Raw genomic sequence first — 26,617 nt, 5'->3', positions numbered from 1 at the left:
CTTACTAGCCACTTGTATATATCCTTTGGAGAAATATCTATTCAAATCCTTCACTCATTTTTAATTGGGATGTCTTCTTGAGTTGTATGAATCCTTTATATGCCTGGAGACTAGACCCTTACCTATAATCCGTATTTAGAACAGTTCCATTATTGCCAAAAGAGCCCCCCTGCCCTTTGCAGTCAGTCCCCACGGTCACTGCCAGGTACCCACACAGCTGCTGTTTCGGGATGGTCTCTCCCTCCAATTAAGTGTCGTCTCCTAAATATTGTGAGATTGGGGGAGATTTCACCCTGCCTTTTGGAAACCCTTCACTTAGCTGCTAGCATGCCGCGTGCAGCTCTGGACTTCAGCAAGTGTCCTGTGAGAAATTATTCCCATATTTGGGGTGTCTCAGCCCCCCCGTGTGCCCTATGAACCAAGAGCCTTGAGATTTCCTTTTCTCCGTGCCGGGCTCCTCTGCTCAGACCAAACCCAAACCTCAGTCCCAGGCCCAGAGGCAGCAAACGCCTCTCTGGGGAGAAAATGGCCAGGCTGTCAGCCCGCCTCAGAGACACTTCCTCCTCTGACATTTACACCCACTGTCTCTATTGCTCCGTTTTCTGGTGGTTAAAATACTGTGTTTTAATTCTGTTGCTGGCAGTTGCAGCAGGAGTGTCGTGTTGCTGGGTCCTATGACTTCCTCCCCATTACTTATGGGAGCGAAGCTTTTAAGTCTAACTCCAGGCCAGTTTCCTTTCCCTCCCCACTCTGGAGATGGTAGCTATTTGGTGACACAATTCTTCCATGTGAATTTTTAAAATCCATTTATCTACTTTTGCAGGGAAAAAACCCTGTTGTGATTTTGTTGGAAAATATATTCAATTTACAGATTACTTGAGACAGAACTGAAATCCTTATGTTATCCACCCATGAACAGGGCATACCTACCCCTTGAACGGATCACTATCAGGTCCTTTAATATTGTGTATTTTCCTTCCTAAAGGAATTGTACATTCTTTATTGCATTTAATCCTAACTATCTTAGTTTTCTTTTAAAGCACTTTCTATTTCTTTAGGGTAATACGTTTATCACAAATAAAAGTATACATTGACAGTTTCCCACGCAAGTTTTCCTCCAGAAGAAACCAATGTTGCTGGTTTATCTATTAATTTTGATGTGGTGACTATTAATATATAGTAGTTATATTGGTTTTTGTTCCTCATTCTTGTGTCTAGTAATGTGGCTGAATTTTCTTATGATTTCTAACAGTAGGTTTAGACTTCTTTTATGTATATGCATTCATCTGCAAAGGACGATCACGGACCAATTCTCTTCAGTGACTTCACCGCATGAGCGAGGGCGCCTCTGGCACGGGAGCTCTGGGGAGCAGCTGGGTGACAGCGGCGACAGAGGGCAGTCCTGTCTTATTCCTGACTTTGATGAGCAGGCTTGTTTCATATTTACATATGAAATTTGCTGTAGGTTCTTGGCAGATGTCTTTACCAGGTTAAAAAACAATTTTTTTTTTATCTCTGGTCCTGTTTTGCTGAGAATGAGCATCATGAAAGTTTTTATGGAATTATGTTATGTACCTATTGAGATGATCTAGTTTTTCTCCTTGAATGTATTGATTGTGCTGAATCACCCACTTGTGAAAAAAAGTAGTCTCGAATACACCACTTTTACCCCAGGTTGTTATTTATTTTCATGAGGGGGGAGAAAAAAGAACTTTTTATGATAGTGAAAATATACTTTATTTTAATACAACAGCTGCCAGCAACATACTGGTTCCAGAGAGACAAAAGAAAATACGAGCATTCTATAATAAGCTTTCGTTTGCCTTTTCAGGTAATTCTAAAGAAAATACTCCAATTCTGTTCAGCATTATGACTTAGGGACTTGGAATTTTTTTCTGTGATAAAAATATAATGTTGACAGCTCCCAATCTTGGTAATTTGTAAAGAATGGAATAAAAAAGCCCATATAGTATATCAATAGTGAATGCTTCCCTCTCTTCGAATCAAATACAATTACAACCAGTGTAAGAAATTGGTTGACAATAAACTTGATGAAAGTTGTATCAAAATGTTCATGAAAAAATACAGTTCCATTTCTTATCATTTTTTACCGTATAGATATTTTCTAAATGGATACTTTAAATGCACAGAAATTAAAGCTATCTACATGCAACTCTGGAGATTCAAAACTCAATACAAGTAAAACTGCCTAAATTCTAGAGGTGACCAACTTAGGGTAAGAATAAATGTCAGAAATCTCTTAGTTATATGCAGACTGCTCACGGGTTTACAGATAACTGTGTAAGCTAAAGTTACCAAGAAATAAAATCTTACATGAATTTTATCACAAGTCAACAATCCTAGTAAAAGATAACAGAACTGTATACAGAAATTTGCATTTATTTTTTTTTTTTAAGGAAGTCATCAACTGAAACAGCAGAGAGCTTTCCGACTGCCACACACAAAACTTCCCAGGACCCCTTGGGAGACAGGAGGAGCTTCCATGCAGACGCCAGCCTCCTTGCTGGCTTAAATGAAGGGGGAGATGAGTCGGTAGGTACAGAAATAATGTCAGGTGATTTCCGTGATGTGACCCACACACTCCATGGTTACTTCTATCCCCAAATCTCCTAAGATTTAAGCTATGAACTTCCTACACATATAAGATGAGTTACAAAAACATTTGCTGGGATCTTCCTATGTTCTGGCTTTTGTCCATTTGCTAATCTCAATTCCATCAGACTAACTTCCCTGATACACTGATGAGGTCTTTCTATACAGAAAAATAACTTTGCCTTCATCGAAATCCTAACTGACCTAACCTACCTTTCCTGGACATCGAGAAGGACAGGCAAAAGAATGAGGGGATACATTTTTTTTTTAAAGGTAGAGAATAAATATTCAAGGTAAAAATACTTCACAATTGAGTTTCAGAACATATTTTCCATCCGTCTGTTTTGAGGAACGTTGCTCCTCCCTCACTAGCCCTCCCCTCCACAGCCCTTAGTTCCCCATTCTTCTGCCTCTTCGTCCCGCTCTGAGCTCTGAGGCCAGCAAGGCTCAGTGTCACCTGAATGCCGAGTCACCACCATTTAGAGAGAGATGCAAAGTGCCGATGGGCCGTCTGTGTCCTGGCACAGATGCGCGCTTTGCGCCCACTGAGGCTGCCGCTACAGTATCTTGGCAGATAACCTGATAGTGCCTCTTCCGGGACCACATAAATCAGCCTCCGATACTCAACTGCAAAAAGGTGGGTGCTCAGACTTTTGATCAGCAATAAGGAGTTTTAAGAAAGGTAAAGCAAATCTCCCTGAGCCAAATGGATACAAATATGGGGCTTTTCTTATCTTTCTTCACTAAGCGAATTACTGATAGATGGGTAAAAAATGCAGCACGCTTATAAAAATCCAGCTGCTCCCACAAAGGCAGTGCTTACTGACTGTTAGCATATCAAAGGGAGGAAATCATTGACGTTTTAAAGCAACGTACTTACAATTTCCAAAAACAACCTATGAGAAATAGCACTTCTTAAACAAGTTAGGTATAAAAAAATTACCAAAAAATGTATTATTAGCCACAACCCCAGCTTTGGAGCAATACTTAGAAGGTCTAATTTGATTTAAAAAATGAACAAATACAAGGCAAGCTTTTGTTTTATTTTCCCCAAGTTCGCCCTCCCTCGTTAGCGCACAAGTCACTCCTGGTTCGGGACTTCCATTTAAACCACAAACACGCACACAGAGTGCTAGTCCTTGGTCCGGCTGCAGGAAGGTGTAACGGAAGGAAACACAATGGCTGACACTGGGCAAAACTGCAGCAAGTACACACTCACCCTAACAACCCTAATTTAGTCCAAAGGAGGGAGCCACCCTCTACCCAACATCTAACAGCAAACGGAGATGGGATGGAAACGCTGCCAATCTGTGCGTTTTATCTTATTTATAATACAGGGTGGATGATGCAGTCTTCAGATTACTCACATTACATGTGCTTTAGAAACAGGATTCTACTTGATCCTTTGACAAACCCACCCCACGCCTGTTAGGTGATTTCTGTGTTAACTTCTACCTTACTAATCACTGTACTGCTAAAGCCAAATCAACTAAATACTAGCATATGTAGTGTTGCTCAAAAGACCTACAAACCGCAAGGTCCACGTTTACCTAAAAAGGGGGCCTTTTAAAATAAAGGAAGAAAGCAGTAACGTTCCCGGTGAATGGCACTGGGCGAAGCACACAGAGCGAACACCACATTCAGACCGAGCATCAGGTGCCCACTGGCTTATGGTGCATGGAGAAAGATGGAGAATGTTATCCCTCCCTCTAAACTTCTAGCTTCTACATAGTGTCAGACGCTGTAACTGGTATAATGGATAGATGCCTTCAGGGAAAGGAAAAACCCGTGCACAAAGTGAAACAGCAAACCCCCTAGTGACATCGGTGGAAGGCTCTCTCCCCTGGCGGTGACTCCCTCTAGCACGTATCCAGGACAGACTAAACTGAAACAGGGCACAGTGTTTTGATACAGTAGCAATCCTTTCATATACTCTTACTAAATATTACAAGATTCCCCAAAATACATAAATATTCTTGTACCATGCATTATGCACCGATGTGGGGCTGCCTGATGAGGTCCGGTTACTATTCCAGCAGTGGGACGCTGCACCTCACCGGTCCTGCCGTCCATACACCGTGAATGGGCACCCGGGGAGGGCTGGGGAGGCGGCGAACCACCTCCGAAGCAGGGAGTTTGTGTGAAGGGGCTCCAATTAGAAGAGAGGAGGATACGGGGCAGGGGAGGTAGGCAGGGCAGAAAATTTTAAAATAATACTGCTTAGGAGTGTATGTTTAAAGATAGCTACTATATACCTCATCTATCCTTTATCCTAATCTTGAGTAACTGCCATGTTCATGCAAAACAAGATTTCTACTTTATGGGAAGAGCATCAGTCTGTTAGGAAAAGCAAACTCGTAGTCGGGATGGGCTGTGAAGGCATCTCCCTCGGAAGTGCTCTCTCACTTGGTCAGTCTTTTGGCCACGTCGCTGTACGCGATCTCCACCTCCTTATCGCTGGGGCAGGTGTTGGTGAACTCGTCCCTGCTGTAGGCGTTAGTTAAGTATCTCCAGATGCCGGCCATCCTTTTCGGAATATCGAAGTTGCGGTACTTTTTGGCCACCACCTGAAAATACAAAGAGATCAAAAGTTAACATTTATTTGTCAGGTTAACCAGAATGTCTTTGATTTTAAGAAAAACTGATCCTGTGCATGTAAGAACCGCTTCTATCTGAAAGAAAGCTTAAGCGTCCTCTGGACCTCTCTCATTCATTTCCCCAGAGAAGGGGAGGCTGAACTGAGATGCCCCCCCACCCCTCGTTCTCACTGGCATTTTAAGTAGTGACGAGGACAGCAAGCCACGCCGAGACTCCGGCCTGCGACACTGACTGTGGCCCCACGAGGACGCCTGGAGGGGAGGCTGAGGGGAACCCGTGGGTGCACGTCGACACTTTCAAACGCACACTCTGCTGTTTCAGATCTGTTCGCCTTGATCTCGACCTTCACCGCCCGGCTGGCGTTTACTACTGTCCTCTGTCTGGCGGCGTCTCACACGGTAAATGCTCAACAAATATCTTTGTCGTGGAGAGAAAAAGCCAGGGGACCACACAACAGAATTTAATGGCATGTCAGTGCCGCAAACTGCAATCCAAAGTAACCTATTACATCTTTGAATGCAGTCACAGAAAGATATAATATCCCTCTTTCTCATATGCTTCAAGTTTAAGGCAACTCCCCATTTAATTACCTCTATGCTGTTTCAACTACAGCCTAACTGGCATTAAATCACACTACTCGGGGTTCCCGGTCCTGTGTCAGAGGGTGGGAAGAGTCTCCACACAGAGGAAGCGCTGTCCTAGTACACATTAGCCCAGGCCTGGGGGCGATGTGGCGCCACGGCCCACGGACCTACCTTGACAATGTGCAATTTGGGCAACAGGTTGCAATCAGCTAGTGTCATCTCATTGCCATCCAGAAATTTCCGTGTGGAAAACTTAATGTCCTCCATACTATTCTCGTCGATCTCGTCGGGGAGGGGAGAATTCAGGTAGTCATCCAGTTTCTGCAGGGTTTTCAGGAGGCCTCTCTCCAGCGCTGAAAGAAATGCAGGAACAGCGTGAGAAGGAAAACCACCCCAGCCCCAAAGCGTGGCTCTCTCAGTCGGTAACTGTTTGTCAAACGCTTCCTCTGACGGGAACACTAAGAATAGACGCAGTTCCTGCTCTCCTGTGGCTGGGCGGGGTGGGGTGGAGGGAGAGTGAGACAAACAAATCGGTTCAGACAGAAAAACCAGGATGAGTTTCAGATAGTGGCCGCTGTAAAATCTTGTCAATAACTACACAGCCCGCATACGAACATATCATGGCCCAGCACGGTGGATGTTTACACTGGAAAAATGGGTAGGAAAAAGCAAACTCCATATTTTAAATCTAGGGAAGAAAATCCTGCCAAAAGAGATTTTTCACTGTCAGTGTTTAAGCCCGACTCCCATGAGAACATTTGGACTTTTCGCCACCAAACGAGCAGAGAAGCCCCAGCGCAGACGGAAAACCCGGCGTGTCCGCGCTGCCTCGTGTAACACGGGGCGCCAGCAGCGGCGCGCCGCGCAACAACGCGGAAGCCCGAGGCCACACCGGAGAGCTGCATGGCGCGTCTCCCTGCACCAGCAGATAAAGACGCTGTAACTGTTATCATTTAGAGAGAGACGGGACAGAGCCGCCCCTACGCACGTGGAAAGGCAAGTCAGTGACCCTCAGCAGAGAGGTGGCGACGTCACTGGACATATGGAATGACAACAGACACACCTTCTATTCTCCTGTCTCAACTGTGACCTTCCGAGCCACCTTCACCCCCACTCCCAGAATAAATGAGCTCACACACATGACTGCAGTACTTGGCTGTAAAAGTTAAATGTTATGAGGTGGCAATCTATGCAGTTATGAATCTGAATGAAGCTGGATCCACTATGGAAAAAGGCGAAGTCTCACGCGCTGCCTGTGAGGTGTTTCACCAGCAATGCCATGCGCCCTAACCCAGCACCTCTTCCTCCAAACCGCCCCCGCCCTCTCATCCCCCGGTCCCTCCGATGGTGGTCTTAGCTAGGTAAGGGGCTGCAGACATAAAGGGGAATGACTGCATTCTAAAGTCGGTCGGACAGAGAGAGACACGCAGAGATACCCGGCTGGCTGTGCCTCACAGGTGCCGGGCCGTTCACAAAGCCGAGGTCTGTGGCAGCCCGTGTCTCGCAAGCTCACCGGTGCCCTTTTCCCAACAGCATCGGCTCACGCACGTCTCTGTGTCACCTTCTGGCGATGCTTGTACTATTTCCAACTTTTTCGGAATTATCACATTCATTATGGTGATGTATGACCAGTCCTCTTCGATGTTACCCTTGTAATGATTTAGGGCCGCCACAACCCGCACCCATGTCACACAGTGAGAGTCACGTCACACAGTGAGTCTCACCAGCCCGTGCTGAGTGTGTCCTGACTGCTCCACTGACAGCACCCCCTGATCTCTCCCCCTCCCCAAGGGCCTCCCTATTCTCTGAGTCGCAGCAATACCGAAATGAGGCCAATTAGTAACCCTACAATGGCCTCTACGTGCTCAAGTGAGAGAGAGAATCACATCAGCTCTCACTTTAAAACAAAACCCAGGAATGCTGGGGCTCCGTGAGGAGGGCATGCTGACAGCCGAAAGCCAGGGAGGCCAAACGCCCGGCCTCTGGTGCCAGACCATCGGCCAAGTGGTGGATGCACACGAAGGAAGACGTCTTGAAGTTCTGCAGTGCACGGATCAAGGAATACTTTCGACTTTCAAGTCTTATGTAAGAAATAAATTTTGTAAGGCTATAGCTGCCATAAATCACGATTCCTCTGATGGATGTGGGCAAAGCAAATTGAAAACCTCTGGAAAGGATTCACCATTCTGGACGCCATTAGAACGCTCATGAGTCATGGGAAGAGGTCAAAAATAGCACTAACAGGCGTTCGGGGGAGGCTGGCTCCAGCCCTCACACATGACTTTGAGGGGTCCGAGACTTTGGGGGAGGAAAAACTGCAGATGTGGTGGAAACAGCGAGAAAACTAAAATTAGAAGCGGAGAGGACCCGAAGATGTGGCTGAATCACTGCAATCTCACGATAAAGCTCAGACGGAGGAGGGGCTGCCTCTCACAACGGATGGGCAGGGACCGTGGTTTCTCGAGATGAAATCTGTGCCCGGTGAAGATGCTGTGAAGATTGCCGAAATGACAGCAAAGGATTTAGAATACGACATGAGCTCAGTTGCTGCAGCAGCTGCAGGGTTCGGGAGGGCTGACTCCAACGCTGGCAGAGGTTCTACTGCGGGAGAAACGCCACCCCTCAGCATCTCTGCTGCGCAGAGATCGTTCGGGAAGGGAAGAGTCGGTCAACGGGGCAAACTTCTTATTTTAAGAAACTGCTGCAGCCACCTCAGCAGCCACCTCAGCCGTCAGCAACCGCCTCCCTGATCAGTCAGCAGCCATCAATAGGGAGTCAAGACCCTCAGGCGGTAACAGATGATGACTCATAACAGTCTTGCAGGCTTAACAGGCTGCAGTTCTAACATAGCTTTTATATGTGCTAGGAAACCAGATGTTCATGTGACTCACTTTACTGAGATGCTCACTTCACTGCAGCGACCTGGACTAGAACCCGCAGTATCTCCAAGGGATACCTGCACCACATTATCTAACTTATATGTACAACCTAAACAACAAACAAACAAACAAAACTCACAGATAGAGAAGAGAGGGGTGCATACCACATGGAAAGGAGGTTGGGAGGTGGGCAAAATGAGGGCAGGGGTCACACGCACGGTGACAAGCCGTACATAAGAGAATGACTGTGGTGATGGTGGCATATACAAAGATCAAGTTACTATGCTGCACACCCGAAACTAATGTAATGTTGCATATCAATTTTACCACAATAAAAAAAATTGAGCCCTGGCTGGCGTAGCTCAGTGGATTGAGCTCGGGCTGCGAACCAAGGCATCGCGGGTTCGATTCCCAGTCAGGGCACATGCCTGGGTTGTGGGCCACGGCCCCCAGCAGCCACACATTGATGTTTCTCTCTCTCTTTCTCCCTCCCTTCCCTCTCTAGGAATAAATAAATAAAATCTTTAAAAAAAAATTGAGATTATAATTGCCTTAATTGGCATGACAGCTAAAAATAAATGAAAGATACTTTAAAAAGTTTTTAAGAGCCAGTATCTGATAACTGAAGACCTTGTAGTTTTTAATATGCTTTAAAAAATGTATTAGTTATGTTCAGTCCTTGATATGGGCACTTTCTATTACTATCATGTTTTAAAAGCTTTTTATTTTCAAACTCAGGGCTGGTTTACATTAAGCTAATAGTCTACGAAATCATGAACGTCTTCCTTCTAGTTCTTGTTATTAAATTCATGTATAGTTCCCACTTCTGTACTTCCTCTGCACACCCCCTAAAGTTCGTGGCGCTCTGCCTGAGCACAGAGCGGGCACTTGGTCGACATCTGGCTCAGACTGAGATAAGACAATAATTAAGTAGAAAAGTTTTGATTTCTTAATGTATGGATAAGGTTCAAAAGGAAATGAGATACTTTTAAATGTAGAATGGGTACTTTAAAAATGTAGAATAGACGCTTAAAGTCAGGTGAGTGACAATAGTTCCACCTGACTGTTACATCTTTGTGGAAAGCTGAGAATGAGGTAGGTACTGCATATTGCTATAGAACATAACAGCCATTTAAAAACTGTAAAGAACTGGTAATAATTTTTACTTAGGTGAATATCAAACAAATTGGAATTGTGGTATTGGTCAAGTTACAGGCGATATCAAGATCAAAGAACTACCTATTTTATGAATAAAAGGTCACTCTAGCTGTAGCCAGGGCCAAGCTAGTTTGTTTCTTAGATGAAAGGAAGAAACTTAGTGGGGCAGCGGGGCACTGGAACCTGGCAAAATAAAGTTGAGGAGCTAGGGAAGTTCGACTGAAACGAAAGGAGTGACAGGGAATCAGGCCATTTAAAAATAAGTAATAAAAATATGATAAATATTAATATTATTACCTTATATAAAGGTAATAAATATCACCCTTCATTAATTATATACAAGCTACTGATCATGCACACAGTAAGCCAAAATGTAAAGTTTATAAATTAACAAGAAAATGCAGTGTGAGAAACAGGTGGGTTAGTAAGGAGACCAGGGAGGACATGATGGAAAACCCTTCAAGGTTGTACTGAAAAGGAAAAGGAAAAAGAAAAAAAGAGGCAGTAGACTCTCAGGACTGCAGAAGAACAAAGATCCAAGGTGCTCACTCTCGGAAGCTGGGAACACAGAACAAGTGCACGTGAGACGTAAGGACTCGTTCCTTGGCACGATGACCACGGGCAGAATCATGGCCTAGAAGGAAGGTAACGCCGCCTGAACCCAAACACTGAAATAATGCCTGCAATGGGCCTGAGGGGAAGGCAGGTTTGAGCAAGTTAGTCATCTCCAACCTATTCTAAATCAACTCTTTCTGAATTAATTCTCAAGTGTATCCAATAGGAAAATAATATCCTATATTTACAAGGTTTATACCATACAATGCCTATCAACCCAGATGTAAGGCACGGACTAAAATTACACTAGCAAAACACTGCAATCATTGTTCTTTCTGTAACTTGGAACTTAGTGCAGGCCCTGCGATGAGGTTGAACTGCTATACCTGACTAGAATGTTCGGTGTTTTTCCATAGTTAAGAATGTCAGAATCAAGGGTGTATTAGTGAACACAGAAAATGCTGAGTTAGTTTGATACAATTTTTATGTATCAATGTAAGAAATGGCCAACAAAACAAAGAAAAATAGAAGTACCAAAAGGTACTAAAGAGCACCATGCAATACACATCGGTTTTGAAGACAAACCATCACACAGTAATTTGAGATTGCTGAAAATAAAGAAAACGCACAGACTAACCACTAGGAGGCAGTAGCAGGCCACCAGAAAGGAGCTCCTTGCCTTTTGCAGTATGCAGCACTGTTATTCTCCAATGCCCCTGGTGCAACAACACTAGTATCTCCAGGGTGATCTTTCAAAAGCTCTCAAAAATATTAGTAAGTGCAATAGATCATATGGTCAGTTTTAAATTAATCATGAAAATCAAAACACCTTTTTTTGACTATGAGAATTCAGTAAAACTGAAAAGACTAACCACATACACACACCAGGGTCAGAAGTGTGGGGGAATGACTATTTCACGTTAATGAGAATATTTACTGCTATAAACTTTTGGAGAACAAAACGTTTTAACATATTTGGAATCTAGCACAAGGACATTCACTGGCAGTATAATTTGTCATAATAAAAAAATCTGACACAATCTAAAAGTCTACCAACAGAGATATGGTTAAATAAAAATCCATATTATGGAATATTAAGCAGCATTTCTAAAAAAATGAAGTAGATCTATACTTTTAAGAATTTCCACCACACAATGTGAAAAAGACAACTGCATAATGCAATATATACACATTTATGTACACGGCAAAATTAGATAAAAGGATGCATGCTGTAGGGGAAGAAGTTACATAATGTGCTTAAGGAGCACTTAATTTTTTATTAAATTTACATTTACACTAATTTAACTTTTTTTTTAAAGATTTTTATGTATTTTTAGAGAGAAGGGAAGGGAAGGAAAAAGAGAGGGAAACATCAATTTGTGGTTGCCTCTCGCACGCCTCCTATTGGGGACCGGGCTAATTTAACTTTTTAAAGAAGCAGGTATTACTCTATTACCAAATGAGTAAATACAAAGCAGAAACCATTAAATATAACAAGTCCATATCTGCAGGAGAAAAACAATACAGCCCTAGCTGGTGTGGCTCAGTAGGTTGAGTTCTGGACTGCAAACCAAAAGGCGGCCGGTTCGATTCCCAGTCAAGGCACATGCCTGAGTTGCAGGCCAGTACCCAACTGGGGGCACGCCAGAGGCAACCAGTCAATGTTTCTCTCCCTTCTCCCTCTCTAAAATAAATAAATAAATAAATAAATCTTAAGACAATACAATTCACAAAGACAAAAACAAACATTACAAACATTGTCCTGGCTGATGTGGCACAGCAGATTGAGCACTGGCCTACAAACCAAAATGTTGCCAGTTCGATTCCCCATCAGGGCACATGCCTGTGTGCAAGAGGCAACTGACTGATGTTTCTCTCCCTCTTTCTCCCTCCCTTCTCCTCTCTCTGAAAATAAATAAACTCTTCAATAAAAAAAAAACACTTAACATGGATAAAACTGTATTTTAAAGCTACTGCTAGTTTTAATAAAGGAAAATCTTACATAAACAATTTTTAAAGGCTAAGTGACACAGAATGAAAGAGGGAGAGGTAATTGAGTATTTAAAGATGACTAATATATAATGTGATTTTACAACTACGATGATGAACAATCATCCTCTGATTCTAAACACTTCATGGGGGGGAGTGAATCTTGAATAGAAAGTTACTAATCGGAACCTATAGATTCCATTTCTCCATTTAAAAATAGGAATTTGAACATCATAGAATATGCCTCAGAGCACACAATAGCAGATTTTCATCACTCCTAAATTCATGGATCTTTGAAGATATTATACATATGAGACTAATAAATTATCGATTAGTTACATTTGAGAGCTTAATAAATTATATACATTAATGAAATTACGGAACTGAAATAACACTTAGGAGATCTGGGACAGGTCATGCCTAGCCCATCCTCGCAAAAGGAATTATTCACTGATCTTATTTATTTTTTTTAATCCTCATCCGAGGATATGTTTACTGGTTTTAGAGAGAAAGAGAGAAACATCAATGTGAAAAACATCGATCAGCTGCCTCCCACACACACCCCAGCCTGGGATTGAACCCGCAACAGGTGCCCTGACCACAACCTTTGGTGTGCGGGATGACACTCCTACTAACTGAGCCAGCAGGCCAGGGGCTCATTAATATCTTTTAATGCTTCAAAAGACTACACAAACTCTTACTCCCAATCAACTTGGACATGTTCCAAAAGAATTATATGTTTCAGCCTTAGCTGGTGTGGCTCGGTGGATTGAGCACTAGCCTGCGAACCGAAAGGTCACTCGTTTGATTCCCAGTCAGAGCACATGCCTGGGTTGCAGGCCAGGTCCCCAGGCGTGAGAGAGGCAACCGCACATTGATGTTTCTCTCCCTCTCTTTCTCCCTCCCTTCCCTCTGTCTAAAAATAAATAAATAAAATCTTTAAAAATAAATAAGTAAATAAAATGAATTATATATTTCATTTACCCATCCATCAATCAATTTATCTATCAATCTATCATCAGTGTTTCCCTTTATTTTATTCTTTACATCGTATGTACTTATACCTGATCTAAGCACTGGCCCTTCTTTTTGTTTTTAAGATTTTATTTACTTTTACAGGGGAAGGAAGGAAGAAAGAGGGGGAGAGAAACATCAACATGTGGTTGTCTCATGCGTGCCCCCTATGGGGAACCTGGCCCACAACCCAGGCATGTGCCCTGACTGGGAATCGAACCAACGACCCCTTGCTTCACAGGCTGCCACTCAATCCTCTGAGCCACACCAGCCAGGGCTGGCCCTCCTGTTTCACTTTCACTAGCCCAACAGCATGGCATCTAATCCCTTAGTTCAGAATGAGGTCTTGAATTACCAAACCTTTATAAAATATTGGGTTTTGTAAAACATTTCATAGGCTGGTAAAACTAATCAAAGACCTGCCTATTATGATTTACCATATAAAATACCAAATCCATCTCTATGTAAGATGTTTATTTATTTAGAGGAATAAGGAAGTAGACCATTCATTCCCTAGGCTTATTTAAGGCATTTAATTGCATGAAATAGTCAGATAAGAGACCTGCAACACATATACCTAAGGGAGATCCCATTAAGGTCCAAAATTATTTGGAACATTTGTTTTCTAAAATCTCATGGCAGGGACAGGTCCCTGTGGGGAGAAGTTGCCTGGCAACTGTAATTCTTATTTACCAATAGGTAATTTAATACAAGGCCTTCTAAGTTATGCACTGTGTAATCCACTATGTTGTTTGTTCTTATTGGTTACAAAATTCTAAGGACAGTAAGGGTAGGTGGCTACTAAAACAGTAACAAATTAATAGGAAAAAGTAGAATACGAAGATATACTTAAATGACTCACTCTCTCCCCTATTTTCTCCCAGCAACCCCATCCACCAAAAAGAAAAAAAAAGATTATTTTAAGCAAACACATTTTTTCCTCTCCACCAAGTGTCAGAAGAAATTCAACCACCCTCCAGCTCCAAAAGCCACAAAGAGAAATGAAAACATTATGACTTTAACGAAGAGAGTCTGAAGAACTATGCAGCAAGAGCATGAGTATAAAAGAGTTCCATGAAGAGGAAAGGCAGAGCAGAGCAGGAGCCGTCTGTGGAGAGGAGGGGCCCCGGTGTAACAGCCCACTTAGTGTACAAAGTGCTTAGACAGAAACACTAGGAGGAAAAAAAGCCAATTCCTAAGGAGAGTTTCTTCCAAACCAAGGCAGCTTCTAGAACACATTTAATGGACATAAGCCAGGCCTGAGCACTACCCCTCTGTCCCCTCACTGCAGAGAAACATTTCATTCAATGAATATTCCAGGAGGCACTGAAATTCAATACTAAATTATAAAATGCTGCGATTTAAAACTTTTAATAATCAAAAAATGATAGCCTGGAAAGCTGTTTACTGTAATGATATAAAGAAATCAGCAACTGTTTTTTAAAAAAATTGTTTATTCTTGCTGAACCAGCACTGATTCCTCCCCCGCCCCCCCTTTCTTACTCCTGGTCATTTGCTGCCATAAACTTCTACGCAGAAGAACCCCACTGGGCTGGTGAGCACCTTGATTCCCCACAGTAGAGGAGCGGGGACAAAAACCAGCAATAGGAGTCACTTCAGATCACCCTGTACTCAGAACTTTCTCCCATGTGCTGAACTTTGTAAGGCTGGAGCTGACCAACAGAAAAATAAGATGTCGAGAATTTTGCTAACAAGTGCTCTGCTGCGTTACAAAGTTTTTCTACTATGGGAAGACATGCTCGTGACACAACAGCTTCTTTTTAAAAATTCCACCCTGGCTGGTGTGGTTCATTCAGTGGACTGAGCGCCAGCCTGCGAACCAAATGGTGACCAGTTCGATTCCTAGTCAGGGCACATGCCTGGCTTGTGGGCCAGGTCCCCAGTGCGGGGCATGTGGGAGGCAGCCCCACATTGGCGTTTCTCTCCCTCACCTTCTCCCTCCCTTCCTCGATCTCTAAAAATAAATAAATAAAATCTTTAAAAAATTTAAAATTAAAAAAACTAAAAAAAAAAAATTAAAAATCCACACAAATGTATGGGGGATGGAGGCTGGGTGAAAAGGGGCAAAGGGGAGGAAAATAGGGGATGTTTGTAATGTTGTCAATAATAAAAAAAAGGACAAATACATATTTTACATATTTACATATCACATAGTCATTTCTTCCTCAAATAGGACATATATGTGGGGAAAAACTCAACTGTCTAAAACAATGATAGATTCAAATGTCTTTATGAGCTGGCTTTTTTGGTTATTGTTGTTACTCTTAATTAAATACTAATGCTGTCTCTATACAGTTTTCTCCAGAGAGAATAATGCTTAACACCCCAAAGAAAAGAAAACAGAAAACCACTGAATGGTATGGGTTAAGACAATATTCATTAAATGGGACCTCTTTCAAAGAGGCTTCCCTCTAATATACCAAATGGTAGTTTGGTAAACAAAGTAAGAGTGTCCTTTAATAAACAAAAGAAGAAAATCACATCCACATTGCCTAAACAATTCTCACCATGAAAATATAACTTGAAATTAAAACCCTAGTTTTAGGAATGCAGAGCTCTGGAAGGCCAGCGAGTCTAAAGGCTCTCTTAGAGCAACTCCAGAAGTTGCTCTTTAAGCGTCATTAGCACAAAAATCCCCAGAGGCTGGTTTTAGAATGCTGGCACCCAACAATAAACAAGAGATTTAGTAACAGTTTAAAGTAAACTTCATCAATCCACTGTTTTTGCTGCACCAGCCATTTCTGCACGGCTCCCTGCACAGGAACTTCAGGAGAATATGGCAACACATTCTTTCCATGAACACACAACTACATACCTACTACACTGCTGAGTACTGCCCCACAAGCTAGATACACAGGAAAATGAGCAATTTAAAGACTTATCCTGGCTTATCATCAAATCCCGGATCAACTCTGAATGCCGGTTTTTAACATTCATGGGAATATCTGGATTCCGGAGTAGTCATTTATAATCAGTCATAATAGAGTTTTTTGGTAGCTGCCCACCACCCCCGCCAAGTGTTAATTCAATCATTTCTTTCTTTCTTTTTTTCATTTTTTATTTTTACCTTCATTAGCCTCTGGCCTTGAATTCTTAATATATGCAGAGAATTTGGCAAAGATGTCCATTCCAGCAGTATTTGATTCTGGGTGTTTTGGGGACAGCTTTAAGTACCTAAATGAAAAAAAGTGACAATAGATTATAGATCCTCCAAAGATACATTAGCATAAATTCCCTCAATCAATAAACCATTGTGCTAGCAATTACTAGACATCTTTTAACAGTTATTAATCTGGAAAATGCCATCATCTGTTTCCGATGATATTTTTAAGATGTGCTTTTTCCTTTGGAAACAAAGCCCGGCCCAGTTTTTGTTCCCACGTTAATATTCTTGGCAACCAGAAGACATCCGCACTCCACCTCCATTGCATAAACCAGAACACCGGGGAGACCGGCTGCACATCGGGAGACTGGGGCCAGGCCAACGGGCGCCTGAGGAGGAGGGCCCTAGCCGGCACTCAGAGAACTCTCCGTGATGACGGAAACATTCTCCATCTGCACTGTCCAGTACAGTAGACCTTGAGTGATATGTGGCTATTTGACCATGACTTTAAAGTAAAGACGATTAAATCAAGTTAAACATTCGCTCTCTCAGTTGCACTGGCCACCTTTCAGCTGTAGAGCCTTCTTAAACAGGAGCGCTGCCCAGACGCTGGCTGCCCCCCCCCCCTGCACCCCCCCCACCTGTGCACGGGACCAGAGAGCTCTGCCAGCAGGAAAAGTCTAGGCCGGCCGGCAGCGTGTGCACCCACAGCAGGTTAAGGACAAAAACGGCATGAGGCAGACCACTCACGCACTTCGGACCACCCTACACTCGGGATTTTCCAGAACCTGCCATACACTAAATTTTGTAAGAGTGGCACGGAGCAATAGAAAACTAAGATGTCGGGAATTTGGCTGGCAAGCGCTCTGTTGTGTTGTTACCAAGTTTTCCTGCTTTGAGAAGTCATTAGTGACACAACAGCTGTCTCACACACACACACACAAATGCATGTTTTACACATTTCTATTTCAAACACACACACACACACCCATAGATTTCTTGCTCAAATTGGAAAATACATGTGAAGAAAGCTTAGCGCTTCGCTCTTTCCTCGTGCACCAGCTCCCGGGACTCACGGCCAACGGAACTCGGACTGGCCGAACCACTTTAGGGAGGACTCATCAGCTGGAAGGCCCTACCCAAATTGTGCTGGAAAACGGGCGTGGGGCAGTGAGACTTTAAAAAATATCTTATATTGAACTAGTCATTTCGATTTACTTATATATTTTAAGGTGCTGTCTTACCACTTCTCTTTAAATTAAAAATGAAGATGAGGTATTTATAGATAGAAATTTAGTTCAGTTGTAAGGTCCAGTTTCAGGTTAGTTTTATAATCATTTTCTTTTTTTCCCCATATTTTACTATTTTGAATTTAAAAAGAGCTATACCTTCTAAAAACTGGACATAGAACTGTGTGGGCAGGAAGAATATAAAACATCTATTGAACACCTATATGTTCAAGTTATCTTTCTTTTTAATATCTCTCCATTTTTAAGCTTAAAAATTTCTCTTATAAACAAAATTATTTAAGTGAGCTTTCCAGTGAACAAGTACAGTAAGTGAATTTCACCTGAGCTTATATGTTATGTATGGATACTTTCCCTCCTACCTACTGAAAACTTGACCTCCACACACCTCTCTTTTCCTTCCTGCCTGAGCTGTAACAGTTAATCCCTGTTTCAACAACCCTGGATTTCCCTGGACTATAAAAACAACCAACCTCCAATTTAAATGTTTTCACTGCCGGTAATACAGTACCTGCATTGATTCATTCCAACGAGAAAACCGTGCAAGGAGCGTAAGTGCCTCTTCAGCACGTCTGTGTCCTTCTCTAGCCAGGTCTCCAAAATTAGCCTTCTTACCCCAACCAGTATTTGGTTGTACCAACTTTTTCTAATGAGGTAAACTTTGTAAGTCTCAAAATAACTTACAGGAAGGCAGGCTTGAATTACAGATCATTTGTATGTTCAGTCTTCACACATATATTCTTTTATTCTAATTGTTAAGTACCCGTTATGTGTCAGGCCTCGCACTGTTGGGGACGTAACGACGAGCACGCAGAGGCACAGTTACTGGAGACTATTTAATGAGCAGGTAAGAGTGAAGGCCTGTCAGTCAGCATATCCTTATTCATACAAAAATAGCTGCCATTAAAAATTTTTAAAGCACTGTTCTTAAACGCAGCTGAATGTGCCCTGCTCCTCCCTTCCAAGACAAACCATTAAATTTGTGTTATGAATTTAATACATACAATACTTTAACACCTCAATCTCTCATTTTGTCTAAAAGGAGCTTATAGTCCAGAAAATTTACACATTGGCCCCAAGATTTGTTAAAAATATTGCCAAACTCAAATCCAGATTTCCTGTCCCCAGACGCAGTTTTTTGTCGCTGTCATTGTTGTCTGTTTTGCAAATCAGGTTTTCTCTAAAATATAAATCCAATTCTGAACCGGAAGTTCCTAATTTAGTTGCCAACTTTTTTTGCACCCCCTCAACAATGGATTTTAGTAATTCATCTGTTATTATTCGTTTTAGCAGACAGCTTGATAAAGACATAATTTTCAATTATTGCGAATATTCACTTTAACAGTTAACAAAAGAAAGGTAAATAGTTAATAAAAGGCCATGTGTCAACAGCAGGACACGGGCAGCCAGGGCACTGAGGCTTCAGATCAGCCCTTTCCTCTGCGTTACATCGCCGACTATTAACGGTGGACTAGCTAATAGTATGTCCATCCTTTTAGGAAAGATCTCAAACATTTTTCCTTCCTCATACTAATATAAAATGAAGCCTGGTTATATAGCATATTAAATTACCCTTGTAAATTCAATTTTCATTGCCAGTATTTTTCATTTTTATAAAAGGCTTAATAACACTTTGGAGTAGAGAGCTCTTCTCCAACATTATCTAGCTTTCTCTATCCTTCTATCCTTTCTCCAGTAAGTTAGCCAAGTATATAGGCCTGCTCCAGTTAAAAATCCAGTTTCAAAGCTTTTTGGGGGGGGTGGGGGGAGGGCATGGAGGAGACAAAGTACTTCATTCAAACAATGGGAACTAGAAATAAAAATAAGAATTAAAAAAACCCCCATAAACACAGAAGAAAGAGAAAATTTCTCCTTAAAACCTACGGTTACCTTACCCAGCAAAACTTGCTCATTTCAGCTTTTTAGTCTCTGAATTCAAAACAACTCTAGAACAGACAGTTGCCTGTATTTGTATTTGTCACGATGAAACCATAAGTGCTCACACAAAAACAGTCTGTTCTCAGTATCGTCAAACGCCAGAAACATGCTGTTAGAAATGCTAGGTTCTTGTACAACAACTCTGCCTTTTCTCCTCACCCTGTCTGGGAACAACACTAAGGCTTGCGATACGAGAGTGAGGAAGATGGGCCGCGGTTAAGGACCTGGAGACCCACTTGTCCTAGAGAGAAAAGGCGGTGTGGGCCAGGAGGGTCCCCGAGTGCCACAGAACAATAAAGGAAAGGGAAAGGGATGCCCATGACAGTCCCAGGCACATCTCTGCTTCCCGTGCCCGCTCTAGATGCACTTCTGCATGTCACAGGCCACACTGTCTGATCAGCACGTCACGCTGGCGGCTGCAGAGCCCACTGAGGAAACAGCACACCCAGCCCAAACTGGCTGTTGCAATGCGTATAAACAAAAACTCACCGTAGTTAAACCTCACCTCCTTTTCAAAAAGGATTTACTAAATTCACTTTGACAACCACCTTCAGCCCAACTCGCTCATCAAGTACAGTAAATTGTCTTGAATTTCTCTTCTACCCTTCCTCCACGCTTGAGCTAGCCTTCAGTTTGGTACTCCCTAGAGCGGGGGCCAGTGCCGGTCTGGGGCCTGCTAGGACCCGGGCAGAACAGCAGGAGGTGAGCAGCTGAGCTCCGCTTCTGATCTGCCACCTGCCCCGGCAGTCCCTGGAAAAATTGTCCACAAAATCAGTCCCTGATGCCAAGAAAGTTGGGCACCGCTTTTCTGAAGCACAATCCCAATTAAAGACACGACCTGGCTTTGAAAGTATGTCGGCTCTGCCACCACTAACCCCGGACAAATTATTTGGACTACTCATCTTCAGCTTCTTCACAGAGTCCCTGCCACAGAATAATCCACAATGTACAGGGCGTGGCATGTAATTAGCTCTTAAATGTCAATAACAGCAGAGGCATTAGCAACATCAAAAATACTGCCTTCTAAATTAATGAATTACAAAACTATTTAGAAGCTCTCTTTAGATTACAACACCCAACATAAAAACAAAGAAATTACCCTTAGAGAGAATTTAGCACACTGTGAACCCTTTATATCAGAGAGATCTGCAAACTTTAAATTATTTAAACAGAAAGAAAAGACCATCTTCATTTAAAGCCTCTCTTATGAATATGCCCAAACAAAATGGGGCTGAAATTTCTCTGTACAAAAAGCAAAGTGAAAATGTCCACTTTCTTTTTTTTTTAAAGATTTTATTTATTTATTTTTTAGGGAGGGAAGGAAGGGGGTGGAGAGAGGGAGAGAGAGAGAGAGAGAGAGAGAGAGAGAGAGAGAGAAACATCAATGTGCGGTTGCTGGGGGTTATGGCCTGCAACCCAGGAATGTACCCTGGCTGGGAATCGAACCTGGGACACTTTGGTTCCCAGCCCGCGCTCAATCCACCAGCCGGGGCTAAAATGTCCACTTTCAAAGTCCAATTCAAAAAGCTATCATGTCTTACAGAGGACTGGGTGTCAGGCCACCAGAGTATGCTGACTTCAGCTATATTTATCTTAATGTTTAGTCCCTCTGAGAAAAGTAATGAGAAGGAATAATAAAAAGTATTTTTGTTGTTGTCGAAGGAGGCAAGAAGGTAACATGAAAAACTATCCATTTGACTGAAATGGTACATGATGTTATCAGCACACTGATTTCAAAAACGTAAATGTCTGGAAGGAATTTACACATGTGACACCTCAGACAATGGTGATTTAAAACAAAATACAGTTTTCTTCATAGAGACTGGCAAGTCATTCCCACTGTTTCTCTGCCTATGCCTTAATGCAGACACAGTGGTCTCCAGTTACACGAGCGGAATATCACTTTCATTACTGTCCGAGGACAAGATGGCAGATGCGGGACTTTCCTCGGAGCTGACAGCCTTTGAAGAATAAAAAGGGATCTTGTAGGTTCCTGGTGCAGGAATCTTCCAGAAGTTACTGCTACTAAATTGAATATGTATCCGTAACAGCTCCTTACTGATGTGTGTAAACCTTCAATTTATGTTTACCAAGATCCCAGTTCTGATTTATTGTCATTCTTTTAAGATTTTTATTTATTTATTTTTAGAGAGGGAAGGGAGGGAGGGAGAGAGGGAGGGAGAAAGAGAGAGAGAGAGAAACATCAATGTGCGGTTGCTGGGGGCCGTGGTCTGCAACCCAGGCATGTGCCCTGACTGGGAATCAAACCTGCGATGCTTTGGTTCGCAGCCCGCGCTCAATCCACTGAGCTACACCAGCCAGGGCATTTATTGTTATTCTACTTATACACAAGGCCCGGAGGAGAAGTCAAGACATGGCTTTACTAGTGTGGGTCTGAAGAAGCAGTCCGGGGAATGGAAGGAGGGTGTGGACTCCTGGTGAGGAGGGATAAAAGAAGTTTAAGGCTCCTAGGAAGACAGGAAGGAAGACAGAGGATAGCTTTTATAATACAGGATTAAGAAAATGAAAGGTCAAGCTTAGTACAAGACTGCTCAACAGTGGGCAATTCTGTCCACGATACAAAATGGGCTGCTTGTAGACAGAGGTCCACCTCCAGGCATACCTGCAGGTGCCCAAAAGAAACACTATTGATTCAAAATGATTCTTATGCTCGAAATGATGGTTATTCCTTCGCTCACATGCCAAATGCCACTTGTTAAAGTTTAATTCAAGTATCATCTCTTCTCTAAATAAAGCCTTTCCCAATTCCACTCGCTTCCCCACACCACCACCACCACCACCACCCACACCTGACTGTGCTGCGGGAAGTGTGTCTCATTCACTGTTGTGTCCACAAGGCTCTGTTGCCCAATTACGATTTGACAAATGAATGAATGAATGAATGAATGGATATTGAGTAATTATTTTAGAACACTCTGACCCAATAATCCCATTCCTGGGAAATTTGCCTCCACATGGAGATAAGCGACGTTAACTAGCAAGAAAGGCTTGGGCCGGAAGGAAAAAAAATTTCAGTTTTCAGGATAATGAAATTGGAAAATTCTAAAAGAAATCAATAATGCTTTAAACCTATGCTTACAGTAGATTACAAGATTACAGTACGATGCAAAACCGCATATGTGCAGCACAGGTAATTGTCATGAAAGTTCATCTAATCCTCAATTGCACCTTACATCATAGGCTATAGTGCTTTAACACTGTTAACCATGTAGGGCCTGGGGCTCTAAAGAAATACGTAAAGAGAGAATGATTCCCAGGGACACAGTCTGAAAGTCAATTCCCTAGGGTGGCAGCCTCAGAATGTTACCTTTAAAATGGCCTGATAGGGTTAAGAAGTACAAATAGGTAGTTACAGAGTAGCCACAGGGATATAGAGTATAGGAAATGGAGTAGCCAAAGAACCTATACACGTGACCCATGGACTTGAACACTGGTGTGGGGATTGCCTGAGTGAGTGGAGGGTGCTGGGTGGAGGGGGACAAAGGGGTAAAACTAGGATAACTGTAGTAGCATAACAATAACATATAATTCAAAAATAAATGAAATGACCTGATAGAAAATCCCCCAGCAATCTGTGACCACACCTACTCAGACATTCTGGCCAGGTTTGGGTTGAACTTGTCCTTCCCCACCTCCTCTCCTCCCCAGACTTCTCTCTCAGTTCTGAGCCCACATCCCTCAGACAGCCAGCCCCTCCTGGCCTACAGCACCCCTGAACCTCCTTTCCCCGTGTGCTCTGCCGCTCCATCGGGTGCCTGCCTTTCCTAGCACGGCTGTCGGCCTGGCCAGAAGCCACTTTTGACATCTGTGGAGCAGTAATTGTAATAAATGAAGAGAAGTCCCACTCATTCCAACTCAACACTGTGAGAATTTAACTCAAGTACCATCAGGAGAAAGGCCTCTAAGGGAGAGATAAGACAAAGCTTTAAAGAGATGGCAATGTTTCCATGCGTATTTTCTCTGATACTCACTTGGGAGGGCATAAGACTTCTTCAAGAAATTCTTCAATCTTATTTACATCCGTTTTGACTTCATTGTTGAAAGTTATAAATGGAGGGTGGGTCCCGGGAGCCAAGTTCTGCAGGTCGACAGGCTTCCTGTCAGGCAAAACACAGCGGTCAAACTCGGATCATTTTCTCACCCTCACTGAGAAGGCAACAATACCTGCAATTCTCAGAGTGGTTCTGAATTTTAAAGTACGTAAAAATGACTAATAGTATTTTTTCCACTAAGTATAACAGCTGCAGTAGTCCTCTGATAAGAAGCAAACCTCCACAAAGTACATCATTTGTAAGAAAATTAGAAGTCTTTCTTTTAACCAAAAAAAAAACAAAGCCCTTCATTCTCATTCCAAGTTTGACTGAGGTGCTTATTAGAAATGGTCGCAGAGTGAAGGCGAAAAAACCTGAGAATCGGGAAAGTCAGCCTCTAGTCTCAGCTGGGTGCTGACCCATGTGTGAGGATGGGTAAACCCTGATTTACCTAGGCCAACCGTGTGTGTGTGTGTGTGTGTGTGTGTGTGAAATAAGACACAAGGGCAGCTGATTCCCACAGTCCTTTTCAACCTCCAAATTCAGATGCGACCTCTTCACCATTTTCCTGGAAGTCTAAACTTAACAAGGAGAAAGATCACGAGATTTGACTACCTAAAATTGAAATTACTTCAATCCCTATAAGACAGCATAACCAAAGGTAAGAGGTAAATAGCATGGAAAAAATATTATAGTGAATAAGAAAGGCTTTAAATATATATTAAAGATTTTGTCCAAATTCACTTAGTCATCAAGAAATCAAATAAATATGGGTCAAAAGAAATTGGTAAGCAGTAGATAAAATAAATGAACACATGGAAAAATAACAAAAGACTCAATTATCAAATTCAAAACTAAACAATGAATAAATATTCTTCCTATAAGTTAGGAAAAATTGAAAATACATAGAACACTGATGAAGATGGTAAAACCAGTAAGCAAACCACCACTAACAGCAAGGAACATTGGCACCACCCTACTAAAAAGCAAAATGGCTCACCTAAGTCCACCAGTGAATCCTGGAATCTACATGCCCAGATACGGTGTACACCTTCATGATGCAGAACGTGAACCTGAACCTGAATCTAGAATCACACCTGTTTGGGCAGCTGTCTCTCCAAGTGTGGTCTAGGCTAGGGGGCCCTTCCTCGGGGAAGACCAGTGAGGTAAAAACATTCTCATTCTACTGCACCAGGTTTTCTATAGTGGAGTTTTCCATGGCCTACTTTGGTGTGTGATGTCACGAGGAACAGTATATACAGATGCGGGTATGAAAATAAGTATCTTCTATTAAGGCAGACAGACATGCAAAATGTAAAAAAAATGCCACTCTTTTCACTAATTTTTGGAAAATATAATTTTATTATTGATTTAAATTTTATATTAAAATTATGTTTTGCAATAATAATGTCTTAAGAAAAAGATCAAAACTATGAACATGAAAATGATAATAAACTCACAACTATCAACAAATTATTCTAAGAAATAAAAACTAAAACAAAAACAAACTAAGCAAACAACCAGAACAGGAACAGAGTCATAGGTATGGAGATCACATGGAGGGTTATTAGCTGGGAGGGGGAAGGGGGTAAGAGGGGGAAATGGTGCAGGGTTCAAGAAGCATAATTGGTAGGAACAAAACAGACAGGGGGAATGTTAAGAACAGTATAGAAAAGGCAGAAGCCAAAGAACTTATATGCACAACCCACGGACATGAACTAACAGCGGCAGTGGGGGAGGGGAGTGGGGGGAGGGGCTGCTGGAGGGAAGCGGGTAGCAGGCAGAGGGGAGCAAAGGGAAAGAAACTGGGACAACTGTAACAGCATAATCAACAAAATATACTTAAAAATAAGCATTCATAATTGTTCTGTTTAAATGAATTAGCAAATGTTACTTTTTTAATCGGTTTTAATTTGTTTTTTTTAAACACATGTTACTTCCTTCCTTATGACAAATGCACAGAATGTGAATAAAATAAAGGATATCTGTAGGTGTATCATGAAGGCAAAATATGTTGTCATTAAAAATAACTTAAAATAGAGGGTGCCCTAAAACCTATGCTCAGCCCACCTTACCAATTTCCTTTGGTCTTACTCTTCATTCTCTCCATTTCACTTTTCCTCCCCATTCCCCACCGCTCCCCATCCCTGTCTCTCAACTTAGATTTAGAAAGTGCCTCGTCTCTGTTACATTCTAATCAATGATTACAACGACATAATCTATTAGTTCAAATTTTCTAGCCCAGGGCCTCCCTTTACCCAAATTCTAGAGCCTATCTCCCTCCCAGGGCAAAGCAAAGTAAGTCCATGTTTTCTATGAACTTCTGCAAGAACCTAAGCTCCAGAAAGGACTTTTCAAAGTCAAAATCTGATTTGATTTTCAACTCTGGTTCTTTTTCTGAGCATTCTTTAGTCTGACACGGTAAACAGTCAGCACACAATGGTCGGGTGTGTGAAACCTGGGCAAGTCTCCCAGATGCTCATCCATCTAAACAGGCCTGCCTCTAGATTTCAGTAACTTTTACAAGCACTCGACTCCAGATCAGAACTAACCCTTGTCTATTTTTCATCCCACTGGCTTCTTCTGCTTATTCCTTTCCAGTCCTCATCCTGACCACCCCTTCCTCTTTGACCATCAAAGGGCCCTGCATGTCCACACCCATGGTCATCTTTATTCTTCAAGTCACCCACTCCCATGTTCACTCATGTGTTCACATTTTTCCAACTTATAATTTACTTCCTCCTCAACTCAGTAAGAGTCCAGGAACCCTACCTGTTTAGGGTTTGTACCTCTATTTTCAAATCTTAGCATCTTAAAGTATTTTTTTAAAGGTAGCACAAGGATAAAAAAAAAAGGACAACAGTAT

At 42.3% G+C, this 26,617-nt stretch overlaps 1 protein-coding gene across 1 annotated transcript in view; it reads right to left on the bottom strand.

Annotated features, from left to right (window-relative positions):
• Positions 1-2,883: 2,883 nt before the first annotated feature.
• CLIC4 (chloride intracellular channel 4) overlaps positions 2,884-26,617 on the bottom strand; it is a 62,759-nt gene continuing 39,025 nt past the window's right edge. Inside the window, exons 3-6 of the mRNA XM_028513240.2 lie at positions 23,692-23,817; positions 16,479-16,585; positions 5,967-6,148; positions 2,884-5,180 (exon numbers count right to left, since the gene is read on the bottom strand). Coding sequence (XP_028369041.1) covers positions 5,016-5,180; positions 5,967-6,148; positions 16,479-16,585; positions 23,692-23,817 — 580 coding nt within the window. The 3' untranslated portion in view covers positions 2,884-5,015. The remainder of the gene's footprint in view (positions 5,181-5,966; positions 6,149-16,478; positions 16,586-23,691; positions 23,818-26,617) is intronic.

This window comes from Phyllostomus discolor, chromosome 5 (assembly GCF_004126475.2).
Source record: "Phyllostomus discolor isolate MPI-MPIP mPhyDis1 chromosome 5, mPhyDis1.pri.v3, whole genome shotgun sequence".
NCBI lineage: Eukaryota > Metazoa > Chordata > Mammalia > Chiroptera > Phyllostomidae > Phyllostomus > Phyllostomus discolor.
This window is presented reverse-complemented; position numbering and strand designations above follow the sequence as displayed.